Below are 15,710 nucleotides of genomic sequence, written 5' to 3' on the forward strand. Positions count from 1 at the left end.
GAGAGAGATATTAAATAGAAGACAATACAAAATACAATTCAAAATCGAATTATAATACACGTAATTCCCCTCGAAAGGGTCCATGGCCAGGGATACAAGGGGAATAATAGCCTCGAAAGGCTAATGTAAGCAATAAATTCAATATAGGCAATATATTTATGGGGGATACAATGTAAGCAACAACTAGAAGGAGAAACAAAACAAAACAAAAAAACATAGAGAACATACCTGAGGCCTGGGATTCAAGCGCAGAGAAGACAACCACACACCACGAACAGAACACATGGGACATCAACTCCTCAGAGGAAAAAAAAAGATAATCTTGATTGAAAGATAATCTAGAGCCCGATAATCTTGATCTAGTTATACAGTCATACCCACAGAGAGGTGTGAAGAGAGATGACTCTATGCATGGGCTGTTCTTACCAGCTTCCGAAGTCCTGTGTCGCCAACACATGACCACAGTCAAGGCAAAACGCAGAGCTTGGGAAATTTTAGTCCACTTTTTATATTATGCAGATTCTGTTGCCTGTGGGGTGTCTAGTTGCGTCCAATACACCCTCGGCATTAGTCATTTCTATTGTAAGTAGCAGACAAGTAAGTAAAAATCCAACAGGGTTAACGGTGAATTTTTGGTTAATTTATAGCAAACAGTATTACTGGCTTTCGTATAAAGTGAATATACCACTCGATGCCTTTTTTTATGTTCTTTAGAAATATAATAATCGCTTCTACCGGAAATTCAGATTTAAGCACTTTTTGACCTCTTAAAACTGACCTAAATATGGGGTATAAAAAAGGCTTAAAACATTGGTCTTAGACTTTAAAAACATTGGACTCGAACTTACCGTTTCATTATAAATCCATTTTTTTAATGTTATACTATCCACAAGCAGTGATTTTCCACGATTAAATTGGATAAATAAATTTTATCAATGTTATGGCGTTTTCTTCTTCCTTGATACGAATTTTAAATAAAAAAAAACTGTCGTTGAGGTTTATATCATGGACGAAACTTATAAAAAGCATTTAAAAAGATTTAAAACCAAAAATGTTTTATGGATGCAATGATTATTTTATTATAGCGAGAAAAACTGTTAATTAAATCGTTCTTTTTCTTTTTAGCGACGTGGGGGTTATCTTGACACTGAGGTTTGCTCACCAATAGGCTCTTTAGATCATATTTCTCCGCCTTCAACAACTTCCCGTCTTTCTGATTCCGACCCATCAGAGCTCGATCCAGAAGAAGCAGCAATAGGTCCGGGCCCGAGGGATAAAAGATGTGATGTTGCATCTATAAGTAGTTTTGGAAGTTCTGCAAGGTAAATTTTTTACTTAGAAATAGTAGTTAACTGGCCCAAAGGGCTTGGAACACCCTACTATTAAGGGGAGGGATTGAATTGCTCTTTCCATGCATAAACTAATCAATGGTTAAGATATAGACGAAACAATTACTAGAGTATTTGCTAACCTTAAAAAGTACTATTTTTTCATGCACGGAATAATTTTCGGTTCTTTTTTTTCTGTTGGTTAACTTTGGTTAAAGCTGCTATTTAATTAATAAGCTAATTGCTATCGTAACTTCCTAAAAGAAAAATTTACAAAAGAAAGAAACTCCTTATTCATTGATAAAGGTCAAGGTTGATTTCTCATTAAAGTATATCGCTGCGCAAGTCCGCCGTCTTCCAGGTTTGTATGTGCATATTTTTGTTTAAATGAAAAAAAAATTCTATTATAATCTATTTTTACTCCTTCTCTTTTGGGTCGTGTGCGTATATACCCTTTAAATTCTTTTCTTTCCCGATATCTTACCCTATGTCCCAAAAGTTATTTTCCATCAAGCTTAGAAGCTGAGCAAATATTAGCTAGTGATAAATGTCCATATCATAAAAATATTGAATATCACTTTGGGACTGAAGGTTTAACAAAAATGAGTGAATTAAAAATTAATAATTAAGCAACAAATTGAGCTTTTTTCTTTCAACGTTGTATGACCTGCAATACTAAATGGGAAAAAAATATCAAAGGTATTGATAAATATTTTGTGGAAATTAATGGGCTTGTAGCATCAGTAATTAATATTTGTGCAAACAATATTTTTTAGTTTCTAGTAAATTAAAAATTTTTAATGCAATTAAAACAAAATGAATATATAGGAAAACAGGTATTTTTTTTAAAGGTATGTGACAAGAATAAACTTTGTTGCATTGATAATAATAATTGTCAGTATATTTCGACTCATTGTCCAGAAGCTTTTATCAACGGGAAAAAAACTGAAATACTTATCTTAAGCTGAATATATAAAGAAAATAGAGAGAGAAAAGAAAGAAGCATAAACGCTGTAAAAAACCAAAAGAAAACATATTTAAATAAATTTTATCTGGATAATTCATCTTACTATTGCAAAATTCACAAGACGGGACAAAGCAGGACAAAGCAGGATGTTTGTCCTTTTGACTTTGCCCTGGAATACTTTCTCATTTCTTCTGATATTGAATATTAATCTTAATTTTCTTCTTTTTTTTTAATTGTCCTTTTTCTTCTGATATTAACTGTGGTGGCCAGTCGAGAAGCCTCGAACGCAATTTGCCATTTGTAAGTTGGGGTTACTGAGAATAAGAAGTAGATATCTGGAACTATAATTTCCCCGATGCTTGTTTTGAATCACATTCCCTATCTATTAAGCGTTATGGTGTTTAGAATTATCGGTGTTAAAATAAAATTAAGTAAAAAAACTAGTTTTTTTAATGGGAAGTAAGAAGCGACATTAAAACTTAAAACGAACAGAAATTACTTCGTATATAAAAGGGCTGCTTCCTCATCAACGCCCCGCTCTTTACGCTAAAGTTTGACTCTTTCTCTTAATTCTACTTTTTAAAACAGTAAAAACTTTAGCGTAAAGAGCGGGGCGTTGATGATGAAGCAGTCCTTTTATATACGAAGTAATTAAAACGAAATTGGCATATTTATTTTTTGGCTGTTTGGCTTTCTCGTAGTTTTGATCGAGTGATTTTGAGAAAAAAGGAGCGGGGGAGGAGGCCTAGTTACCCTCCGATTTTTGGTTACTTAAAAAGGCAACTAGAACTTTTAATTTTTTACGAATGTTTATTTGTAAAAGATATAGGTAACTTACAAATTAGCTTACGTAACGAACTTCTGTATTCTCATGTTTTTATTACGTATATGAAGGGATTCACCCCTCGTCAGTTCCTCGCTATTTACACTAAAGCTTAAATCTTGTCCCAATTTCTTAAGAATGACCCCTGAATCACAAAAGCCGTAGAATAAATAGTTGAAATTACTAAAAATGCTTTAGCGTAAAGAGCGAGGTATTAGGAGGAGGTGAGCCCATAATACACGTAATAAATTCTGTTCGTTTTAAGTTTTAATGTTTCTCCTTACTTTCAGTTGAAAAAAACTTTTTCATATTTATTTTTTCATTTTTTTTTTTTTAATAATGCTAGAAAATCCTGCTCTCCCTTCATGAAACTTTTCTTGCCCCATGACAAATTCCTCCAAGGAAAGCTACCCCAACATATCCCCCTCTTCACAACCCCCCAACCTAAAAATCCCCCCCAAAACGTCTGTACTCTTCCAAGTAACCATTACTATACGTAAGCACTAGTCAAAGTTTGTGACTTGTGGCCCCTCCCACAGGGACTGTGGGGGAGTAATTCGTCCCAAAAACAAAGTTATAAGGCTTTTCGACTACGCTGAATAAAATGGCTATCTCAGAACTTCGATCCGGTGACTGTGGGAAAATAATTTGCGTTGGAGGGGCCCTAGATGCCCTCCAATTCTTTTTGTCACTTAAAAAGGGCACTAGAACTTTTCATTTCCGTTAGAATGAGCCCTCTCGCAAGATTCTCGGACCAATGGGTCGATACGATCACCCCTGGAAAAAAAACAAATAAACACGCATCCGTGATCTGCCTTCTGGCAAAAAAAATACAAATTCCACATTTTTGATAGGAGCTTGAAACTTCTACAATGGGGTTCTCTGATACGCTGAATCTGATGGTTTGATTTTCGTTAATATTGTATGACTTTTAGGGGTTGCTTCCCCCTATTTCTAAAATAAGGCAAATTTTTTCAGGCTCGTAACTTTTGATGGGTTAGATTAAACTTGATGAAACTTATATATTGAATATCAGCATTAAAATGCGATTCTTTTGATGTAGCTATTGGTATCAAAATTCCATTTTTTAGAGTTTTGGTTACTATTGAGCCGGGTCGCTCCTTACTACAGTTCGTTACCACGGACTGTTTGATAATCTTAGTGGCTGTCAGTGAACGACATCTGATGCTAACCACAAAAAGCAAATCCATTCTGTGAGAAATGAATACTAATCATGGTTTATTTTGAAATTTTTCATAATGCACTTCGGAATTACACATAATTGAAAATCTAGAGCATTCAGAAAAAAAAAAAAAAATACTAAGCAGCTAATGAGGATTAGGATACCCATACGCAAAATGATTGGGTAGGTTGGTAGTTTGGTAGGAAAGCGTTTATTTCAACCAAAAAATTACTAAAATTATGCTACAATCCAAATTTTGCTGCTCAGTTTAGGGACCTAAAATGGTTAAGCAGCAAAACAACAACATATAAATGATATCATATTCATTCAAAATCAAATAAATGCACAAAAAAGATAAACAGACGAGGAACTATGCAGTCTCTAAACAGCCATCTTTCAACTTAAAAAAAAAAAAAAAAAAAAAAAAAAAAAAAAAAAAAAAAAAAAAAAAAAAAAAAAAATACTATGATTGTGATAAAATCACTCCTCGTTTCTTCCTGCAAACCTTTAGGTGAGTTTTCAAATAATATTCTGCCTAAAACTATTTTACAAGTAAACTAAAGAGCGATACTATTCGGACATGGGCCAAAACATTGTGTCCCGCTAGTGTGCCATATACTCTAGATTTACAACCGAACGGCTGCCGTTTGTTGAGTTGCAGAACTTTATCAAAGGTTCAGAACTAAGTGTTGGCACTATTTCTCTTTGCTATGAGACAGAACTACTGTCAATGTAGCATCATGCCAACAGAGGTCAACACGGCTGCCGTTTGTTGAGTTGCAGCACTTTATCAAAGGTTCAGAACTAAGTTTTGGCACTATTTCTCTTTGCTATGAGACAGAACTACTGTCAATGGAGCATCATGCCAACGGAGGTCAACACGGCTGTGTACGCACCTCCTTCACCCAGATCAATCCAAAGCTTCACTTTTTACCCTATCCCATGTAGTTCCAATTTTTTTTAAATCCAATCCATGAACCCTTTCCAACCCGTTTGAAGACGACCTCTTTTCATTAGGCCCCAGATGAATGACCAAGAAGTATAGCCTTTTGAGATCTGTCATTTTTGCTTCCCAAAATCTTTACAACTCATATTAACTTTTATTTCATTTGGAAATGAAATAAATTTTTGTACAGCTTATTGTTTAATATAGTGGAAAACAGACAGAAAACAAAACAGTTTAAAAAAAAAAATCAGGGGAAAAAACCAGTTCACCGTTTTAATTTTTTCCTTTTTGTCCAATTCTTCTTTTGCAAGGAGAAGAGAAGTCCTTCTTTTCTTGAGATACTTCAGACCTTACCCTTACCTTAGACCTTAGATCCTCCTGAGCCATAGGTGGCGCATAGGGCGTCGACAAAGTCTCTCCATTCATCACGAAGCTGTGCGGCTGCAGTGATATCTTCCCATTGCGGAGTGAGGGAAATGTTTGCCTTTTTCAGGTCCCGATCATACTGCCTCTGCAGTGTGTGTTTTGGTCGGCCTTGTCTTCGTCTTCCTTCAGGCTGCCACTGATACACTCTTGAGGGCAGTCCGTCTTCGGGCATGCGTAGAACATGACCCAAATATGTCCATCATCGTTTCTTCAAAACTTTGGTCACTATGGGCTGGTTTGTTTTCAGCCGGATTTCCCTATTGGTAATTTTCTGATGCCAACTGATTTTGAGGATCCTTCGAAGGCAAATGTTTTCGAATCCAAGGATACGTTTCTCAAGTTGTTGGTTGAGTTTCCAACATTCACTGGCGTACATCAATATAGCCGGTCCCAGTCCGGTTGCAAAAGGAAGAGGGTTTGGCGACAGGCTTGCTACCTGTCCCTGTAAAAAGAAACCAGCAACTGAATCGTCGACTTTAGCCTCGGATACTTCAAACAGCAGCGTTTAAATTAAAAGAAGTAATTGTTTGAATTGTTTTTTTTGCATTATTAAAAATTGAGAAAATAGTATACAGAACTTTTTATATACTCGAACACCTTTTTATACAGCTAAGGAACTGTTTTTATCATGGTGATGAACGGGGAACTGCCTCATATTTGAATCTAAAATTTTTATTAAGGCTAATCAGATGCTTTGGTCTTCAATTACTGATAAAAATATTAATCAATTAAGATTTTAAGGGGCAAAGCCCCTTAAAATCTTTTGAAGTACATAGTTTTGAGATTGAGCTGAATATCAACAAATTAGCGCCTTAATTATCTGGGATTATGTTTTCAAACTTTTATTTTAATAACAACAGCTTGCCTACAACCATGCAATTGTTTTATGTGGTAAACTGCCTTATGGTAACCTTTCTTATGCGGTAACCTTTTCTTTCTTGAGCAACATAATCAGATAGATTTCCATATAAATATGTCCCCGTTGTGTGCAATGAGAGATATTCCTGTGCAGACTAAAGTTGTTTAAGGTTTTGATATTGCAATTCAGTTGAATTTTTATTTTGCAAAGAGATGCAACAACAATAAAAAAAAATGGGTTCTAAAAGCCCGCCTTTGCCGAAGGAACCCATGACCACCCTAGAACAAAATGTGTAAACATAAAACAATTGAAGAAGATTTAACAGAATGAAAATTGACGACAAAAATATTAAAAAATAATGATGAGATAGTGATACCAGTTCTATGACGACAATTATTAAGCTGAACAAATGTTAAGTTTGAAAAAAAAAATGTTTTACATGTATAGGCTATTATTTTTTTCAAGTTTGTTCATGAACAAGAATCCTGTGGTGGAAAAATGATGTATATACATACATCACATCGTCATGCATTTATTTGGGTGTTGCACTGGTGTTGCACTGCACCACAATAGACACGTCTAAAGCATTTACTATGTTGGTATGGGTGGTTTTTTTCACAAGGGAGTCTCGTGTACACAGCAATATCTAAAAAAAACTATCACGTAAACCAAATAGTTTTCAAAATAATCTTGCATCAAAAATATTTGCAAGAGTCAAATTGTATTCAAAACTCATCTGGAAACAAATTTGCTCTCATTTCATGTACTGATTTTCTAGTCCACCGTTTGAGCCTGATTACGAAAGAAGAAGGGGTGTTTCGTATGCAACACAAGGAGGAAGAAGGGATAATCGACCTGTTCCTGCTACCTTACGGGATGATTACTATCGAAGGAGTTCCACAAGGGTATTGTGCTTTCTTCCTATTTGCTTTTTATCTATTTTCCATGTTTTTGCATTTTTATTCCAACCAATTCAAGCCCAGTCTTAGTGAAATTCCTTCAAAAAAAAAGAAGAAAAACGTATACAGTGGTAATAGAGATGGTAACGTCAATAGGCTTGCAGAGATTATTTTATACACTTAGAGACTTATCACTTAGTAAACACTGATATAAAAATAATTATAAATACTAATAAAATTAAATAATTGATCAACTAACTTTGTCTTTATATTCCTAAGTGAGATGTCCTTCATGGGACTCTTGCTTTCACTTGAATACTACAAATTTGGATCTTTTGACGTTCAAATCGACGTTAAGTTTTGTATACTAATTTTTAACGTTACGAAGACGTCACCAGTGTTGTGAGTACGCCCGAGTTATAATTGACTGCACAATAAAAAACTAGAGACAATTTGAGATTAGCGAAGGCGAAAGGGGAGGAAACTCCCACGAATTTCACTGAAAACTTCAACAATTTGAAATTCACGAATTTTAATTTAAATACAATTTTATAATACACTAGCTGTTGGGGTGGCGCTTCGCGCCACCCCAACACCTAGTTGGTGGGGGCGCTTCGCGCCCCCCAAGCCCCCCCGCGCGCGTAAGTCGTTACGCGACATATTAGTTACGCGCCATTGTAGTTGTGTCCCTATGTCCCACCTGTGAAAATAGATATATATATATATATATATATATATATGTTTTTAACTATGTAAAACTTGCGAATATACAACATTCTTTGCTGTCCCATTGTCTGTGCATATAAATAGATTGTCAGGTTTACCGACTCTTGAACATGCAACATATAATGGTCAATGGGAAAACAATCCGTATTCAGATCTATACCTCATGATTCTAATGATTGCCCTTGAGCTTTGTTGATGGTGATTGCTAATCGACCATTCCCTGAGTCGCCATCGTCATTTATATATCCCCCTGTGCACCCCGGCGTCCCCTTTGTAGTTATGTCCCTGTGTCCCGGTCGTCATTTATATTCCCTGTGTCCCGGTCGTCATTTGTGTCCCGGTGTCCCAGTCTCTGATTTCTCTTATGTCCCGGTGTCCCGGTTGTCATTTATATCCCCCTGTGCCCCCCGGCGTCCCCGTTGTAGTTGTGTCATTTATATTCCCTGTGTCCCGGTCGTCATCCCGGTATACATTCGTTTTTGAATTGGTATATGATGAAATAAATTTTTAATTTTTTCTTTTTTTTTCCTTTTAGTTTTTTTTTATTGGTTTTGACCTTTTTTTTAGGTTTTTTAGTTTTTCTCTTTGTTCTTTTTAGTTTTTTTTGAAGTTTTTATCTTTTTAGTTTTTTTATTTTTATTTATATTTTTTTAGTTTTCTTTTTCTCCTTTATTTTTCAGTTTTTTTCCTTTTTTTAGTTTTTTTTTTCTTTTTAGTTCTTTTAGTTTTTACCTTTTTTAGTTTTTTTTAGTTTTTTAGATGAAAATTTTTTTAGTTTTATTCCTTTTTTTCTTTTCAGTTTTTTATTGGTTTTTACCTTTTTTAGTTTTTTTTCGTTTTTTCTTTTTACTTTTTTTTTTAGTTTTTATCTTTTTTATTTTTTTTTATTTTTATTCTTAATTTTTTTATTAGTTTTTAGTTGTTTTTTTGTAGTTTTTGCCTTTTTTAGTTTTTTCAGTCTTTTTTTTAGTTTTTAGATTTTTACCTTTTTTAGCCTAACCAGGATTTGAACCTGGGACCTTCATTCTCCGTTCTGACACCCTCTCTCACCGAGTGACTACTCCAGCATGTTCATTTTGGTGTTTTAAATGGTATATTATTAACCAAATTAATGTGTTTTACAATATACTAAGCATCATCATAACAAAAATGACGACAACTAATTTCATGACGTCAGTCAACACAGAAATTAAGTTCTGAAATTAAGTCATGAAATTAGTTGCCGTCATTTTTGATTTGACGGTGACGTCATTCAAGTTATATAAGACATATGTTCACGTAGAAATCTATTAGAGAAAGTCAGAAAAGAAAGCGTGCCGAGGAACTATCAGCAGCAAGTTTTTTGGCATAGACTCTTTGAGCATCTTCATCAGTCATTGTAAACTTAAACATTAATAGATTTCTACGTTAACATATGTCTTATATAACTTGAATGACGTCACCGTCAAAGCAAAAATGACGACAACTAATTTCATGACGTCAGCCGACACAGAAACATGACGTCACCTGACAACTAATGTCATGACGTCAGCCGACACAGAAACATGACGTCACCTGATCCACAGATCCACAGACAGACAACTTATTTTTATATATATAGAAGATAGATAAGATGTAAAAGTTTCACTTCTAGAAACTAAGACTTCATGGGGTACTTTTCGATTATTTTTGTATCATCTTGTATGAACACAGAATTCATACATAAATATACAAAAACATTAGAGTTGTTCTTTTCCTGCCTACCCTAGTGATAATTAGTAGCGAAGAAACTCCATATAAGTTCTAGAATTTTCTAGAAATTATGACGTCATGGATTGCTTTTTAGATTGTTTTTGTATCCTGTTAGTATGAATATACTGGAATGTACGAAAACGTTAGAGTCGATCTCTTACTGCCAACCTAAGTGATAATTAGTTGCAAAGAAACTTCATAAAAGTACTGTATTTATTTCAAATTAGGTAATTGCCAAAATCTGACAAAGAAACGAATACAGGACATACCATAAAGTAGAAACTGGAAAAAAATTAGACAGAATTATCAAGTGTTGACGGTGAGAGATTAATCTTAGAAGAGAAATTAAATAAAAAAAAGTTTTTTGAAATGAAAGTAAGGAGCGACATTAAAACTTAAAACGAACAGAAATTACTCCGTATATGAAAGGGGCTTTTCCTCCTCGACACCCCGCTCTTTACGGTAAAGTTTTTTATTGTTTTAAAAAGTAGAGATGCGAGAAAGAATCAAACTTTAGTGCAAGGAGCGGGGTGTCGAGGAGGAAAAGCCCCTTTCATATACGGAGTAATTTCTGTTCGTTTTAAGTTTTAATGTCGCTCCTTACTTTCATTTCAAAAAACTCGTTTTTTTCTTTAATTTCTGAAAGTTTTTGAATTAAGGCATGTCTGATTATGGCTCTCCGTACATAAATTATTAAAATGAAATTTGCATATTAATTCTTTTTTTGGCTAAATGGCTTTCTCTTAGTTTTGATCAGACGATTTTGAGAAATAAGGGGTGGGGAAGGAGGCCTAGTTATCCTCCAATTTTTGGCTACTTAAAAAGGCAACTAGATCTTTTAATTTTTAACGACCGTTTTTCTTAGTAAAAAATATACGTAACTTAAGAATTAACTTACGTAACAATCTTTTATATTCTTATATTGTTGATTATATATATGAGGGGGTTGGTCCCCTCGTTAATACCTCGCTCTTCACACTAAATCTTGTTTTGTCCCAATTCTTTAAGAACGATAATAAGCCTTCTGATTGAGTTCTTACTGATTGAATTCTACATCCCTTCTGACGGATGCAGACGACAGGACCAATTCTTTAAGAATGACCCCTGAATCAGAAAGGCCGTAGAATAAATAGTTGAAATTACTTAAATTTTTTTAGCATAAAGAGCGAAGTATTTATCTCCTCCTAAATACCTCGCTCTTTATGCTAAAGTATTTTTAGAACCCCTCATATCCGTACTAATCTCTGTTCGTTTTAAGTTTTAATGCTTCTCCTTAGTTTCAATTGAAAAAGCTTTTTCATGTTTATATTTTCATTGTTTTTTAATAGTAACGCTAGAAAATCCTGCGCCCTTTTCATTGAACTTCTCTTCCCCCATGAAATATTCCTCCAAGGAAAGATCCTCCCATATAGCACCCTCCCCTGAACCCCACATCCAAAGCAAAAAAATCCCCCCTGATAACGTCGGTACACTTCCCAGTAACCATTACTGTATGTAAACATTGGTCAAAGTTTGTAACTTGCAGCCCCTCCCCCAGGGACTGTGGGGGGAAAGTCATCCCTAAAGACATAGTTATTATGGTTTTCGACTATGCGGAACAAAATGGCTATCTCAAAATTTTTATCCGTTGACTTTGAAAAAAATGATCGTGGGAGGGGGCCTAGGTGCCCTCCAATATTTGGTCAATTAAACAGGGCACTAGAACTTTTCATATCCATTAGAATGAGCCCTCTTGCAACACTCTAGGACCACTTGGTCGATACGATGACCCCTGGGGAAAAACAAACAAATAAACACGCACCCGTGATTTGTCTTCTGGCAAAAATACGAAATTCCACATTTTTGTAAATTAGACGTTGAAATTTTTTCTATATGGTTCTCTGATACGCTGAATGCGATGGTGTGATTTTCGTTAAGATCCTCTGACTTTTAGGGGGTGTTACTCCCTATTTTCCAAAATAGGGCAAATTTTTTCAGGATAGTAACTTTTGATTACAAAGACTAAATTTGATGAAACTTATATATTTAAAATCAGCATAAGAATCTAATTCTTTTGATATATCTTTTAGCATTTTTACTATGCTATTATTTTTTACTATGCCTATTATTTTACTATGCTTATTTTTTACTATTGAGCCGGGTCGCTCCTTACCACAGTTCGTTACCACGAACTGTTTGATAAATGCTTATTTAATTGATCATATAAAAATTACGAATTTGAACGGGATTTACCCTTGGATGATTGCCAACATCAAGAACTAACAGCTTAAAAACCCTACTTATTCGAATATTCAATCTCACAGAGCTGCCAAACAAGGCAATTAACAGCAAGGGACCACCCAGGTCATGATTGCTAACTGTAAATATTGAGAAAATAACGTAAACTGGCATCATGGCATTTTCCATGATTTATTTTCACGACCGTTTCCTTTCATGTCATTCCATTTACCGGCACACGGGAATGTTCCCTTTTTACATAAAATGAGTCCAGCTGGTAACCTTGCCTGTGGAATGTAAGCCTGCTGCTACAATTTCTGCATCAAAATGTGTCTCCTCACACATGCTGGCATTCTGTGGGAGGCTGCACTCTCTAACTGCTTCTTATAATGAGTTTTGTCATAAACTAGAATAGGCATGGACCACCAGCACGGTATAATAAGCCTTCTGATTGAGTTCTTACTGATTGAATTCTACATCCCTTCTGACGGATGCAGACGACAGGACCTTCGTCCTTTCCACTCCAAGATTGGAGCAAGTTCAGGCACCCAAAATCTGAACTGTAGCTTTCTGAAAAGTTTGATTGAATAATGTCAGTCCGCCAATGTGATCTTATGGAAAAATTTTCGAAACCCTAATTTTACCCCTCCACGTCACTATGAGTCACTAACTCACCGTCACTATGAGTTTATCTCTCACTTCCAACGAATTTTTTTTCCGATCCGATGACCTCTTCTTGTAGATTTCTTCACGGCACAAATTTAGGAAAATTGTCCCTTCAATGGTTAAGTTTGTATATGGAGCCCCAAAATGGTCAATTAGGATACTTTTCACCGAAGCGGGTTTTGAACCTCTTGTGTATTTTCGGAAGAAATAATCTAGGGCCCTCAACATGTACCCAAATGAGATGTAATCTTTCAAGACATACTAAAAGGCATAAGCAGGACACTGTTCCTTAATCTCTCTGGGTTTGGTGGAGACCTGACGATGTTTTCCAAATTATATCTTTATGACAAAATTTAGTGTACTCTTTCTTCTCCCCCCTGTTGCGGTGAAAAGATTTCCTTAAAAGGGCAATGTCAGATCTAACTTCTGATAGAGCTATTAGGATATTTGTCTTGATCATGAAAGTTTGGCTACCCCAAGGTTTCCTACCCTGCTTCCCAAACACTCTAAACTTAGGTCCGTGACTTTCAAAGTTCACCAGTAGGTCACTTGCTCTTACTCCCGAGGCACGTCCTGGTAGAGGTCATAATTATAAAAAAATTAACTGTACCCCCCCTGCACATATGTCAAAGCTTGAATTGACTCCAACAGGCGCAACTAGTACAATTACTTAGACTTCCATTCAAGTTTGACTAAGATCTGACTACTTCTTCTGGTAAATGGCACGATGGAAAGATTCTTGGGGTCCATATAATTTGCCAATAGAATTCAGATTGGATAAAAAACAATCGGATTCATGACTGGGACAATATTTTACTTCCTACAATACTATATTGAGATCTGGCAGCTTTCTCGTGTAGAAATGTGAATGTGATGTCAAGAAGAAGGGACACTCTTCCTGTACCACACTCATTTCCTCCAAATATCCTGATTAGAAAGTTCCCTTCCTCTCTCATTTCCTGCAAAGAAGAGCTGGGTTTTGAGCTTGATGAAAGTACAAATAGAACACAAGATTTTACTTCTCACTTAGCTTGACTGAGATTTAACAGCATGTTTTAATAGAAGTCGTGATGACAAGATGCTTAGGGAAACCTCCTTCCTCTTCTCCTCCCTCATGGAGATCGTATTTGGGTTCTGATCCCCAAAAAGATAGCTAGAACAGGAGCTTTTAATTTCCATCAAGTTTGCTCGCTGTTCAGCAACCTCTTTTGTAGATTCCCTGATGACAAGGGTTATTATTTCTGCGGATGTAAAATTTTGAGATTCTAAGATTCTTAGATTGAATTTTCTGGAATTTCGGGAAAGATAAAGAATTTTAATCTCATCTTGTCACTACACACACCTACAATTTCGTTATCACCTAGATGTTTACTTTCTGGGATAAAATAATTTCATTTTTTTTTTTTGTGTACTATTTAGTAAGCAGAAACGTTTACCAAAGGTAACTATTTGTTAAGCAGATTTTATTTAGGTTCTGGAATATTAATTTTAAAAAATCCAATCTTATCGTTTCTGAGCCAAAAACCAATAATCGCGAGGTCATTTTGACTTCTTACTGATCGTTGGCCTCAACTGATAATTTTTCAGTTAATGGACATTCCCCCTCCCCCTTTCCTTACAATATGTTTTTCCAGTCAGCGATAAGAACCAAAACCCCAAAGTTTTGTGACAATCACAATAATTTATCGCAGTTTCTCAAGTATTTTACTCAAATATCGATTTGTGTTGATAATGTTATGCAATAATTCTCAGACTATCAAAAATTTCTTTTCCTCTCCCAGTACATTTTTAGTAATTTTTTGCGAAATTGTAACCTTCTTTTCGTCAATAACACGGAGTTTCGAATTTTACTGTTTTATTGTTCCTATGTTTATCAAACAGCTCGTGGTAACGAACATTAGGTAGATAGCAACATGTGTTAATAGTAACTGAAACTCTAAGACATACCAAAAAAAGTGGCTTACATGCAGATTCCTATTACATAAATTTCGTTAAGTTTAGTGTTACTCATCAAAGGCTACGAACCTGAAAAAATTTGCCTAGTTTTCGAATAAGGGATGAAACACCCTCTAGAAGTCAAAGAATCTGAATGAAAATAACCGTCAGAATTATTACGTACTAGCTGTTTGGGTGGCGCTTCGCGCCACCCCAACACCTAGTTGGTGGGGGCAATCCGCGCTCCCCAAGCCCCCCCGCGCGCGTAAATCGTTACGCGCCATATTAGTTACACGCCATTGTAGTTGTGTCCCTGTGTCCTACCTGTAAATATAGATAAAAGAGAAAAGATTTCTCTTTTCGTTATAGATATATATATATATATATATATATATATATATATATATATATATATATATATATATATATATATATATATATATATATATATATATATATATATATATATATATATATATATATATATATATATATATATATATATATACTAGCTGTTGGGGTGGCGCTTCGCGCCACCCCAACACCTAGTTGGTGGGGGCGCTTCGCGCCCCCCCCAAGCCCCCCCGCGCGCGTAAGTCGTTACGCGCCATAATAGTTACGCGCCATTGTAGTTGTGTCCCTATGTCCCACCTGTGAATATAGATAGATATATATATATATGGTTTTAACTACGTAAAACTTGCGAATATACAACATTCTTTGCTGTCCCATTGTCTTTGCATATAAATAGATTGTCAGGTTTACCGACTCTTGAACATGCAACATATAATGGTCCATGGGAAAACAATCTGTATTCAGATCTATACCTCATGATTCTAATGATTGCCCTTGAGCTTTGTTGATGGTGATTGCTAATCGACCATTCCCTGTCCCGGTGTCCCGGTCGTCATTTACATCCCCCTGTTTCCTCCGGTGTCCCCGTTGTAGTTGTGTCCCTGTGTCCCGGTCGTCATTTATATTCCCTGTGTCCCGGTCGTCATTTG

The 15,710-nt window shown here is 35.5% G+C and overlaps 1 protein-coding gene across 4 annotated transcripts in view; it reads left to right on the plus strand.

The window, feature by feature from the left end:
- LOC136037653 (regulating synaptic membrane exocytosis protein 1-like) overlaps window positions 1-15,710 on the plus strand; it is a 371,730-nt gene that overhangs the window by 272,587 nt on the left and 83,433 nt on the right. For all 4 annotated transcript variants that reach the window (XR_010620002.1, XM_065720373.1, XM_065720374.1 and 1 more), the window contains exons 13-14: window positions 1,126-1,322; window positions 7,311-7,437. Coding sequence is in view for 3 of the 4 variants with exons in the window: in XM_065720373.1 (XP_065576445.1) it covers window positions 1,126-1,322; window positions 7,311-7,437 (324 nt within the window). In the remaining variant the exon portion in view is untranslated. The remainder of the gene's footprint in view (window positions 1-1,125; window positions 1,323-7,310; window positions 7,438-15,710) is intronic.

The sequence above is a fragment of the Artemia franciscana genome, chromosome 17, assembly GCF_032884065.1.
Source record: "Artemia franciscana chromosome 17, ASM3288406v1, whole genome shotgun sequence".
Classification (NCBI taxonomy): Eukaryota; Metazoa; Arthropoda; class Branchiopoda; order Anostraca; family Artemiidae; genus Artemia; species Artemia franciscana.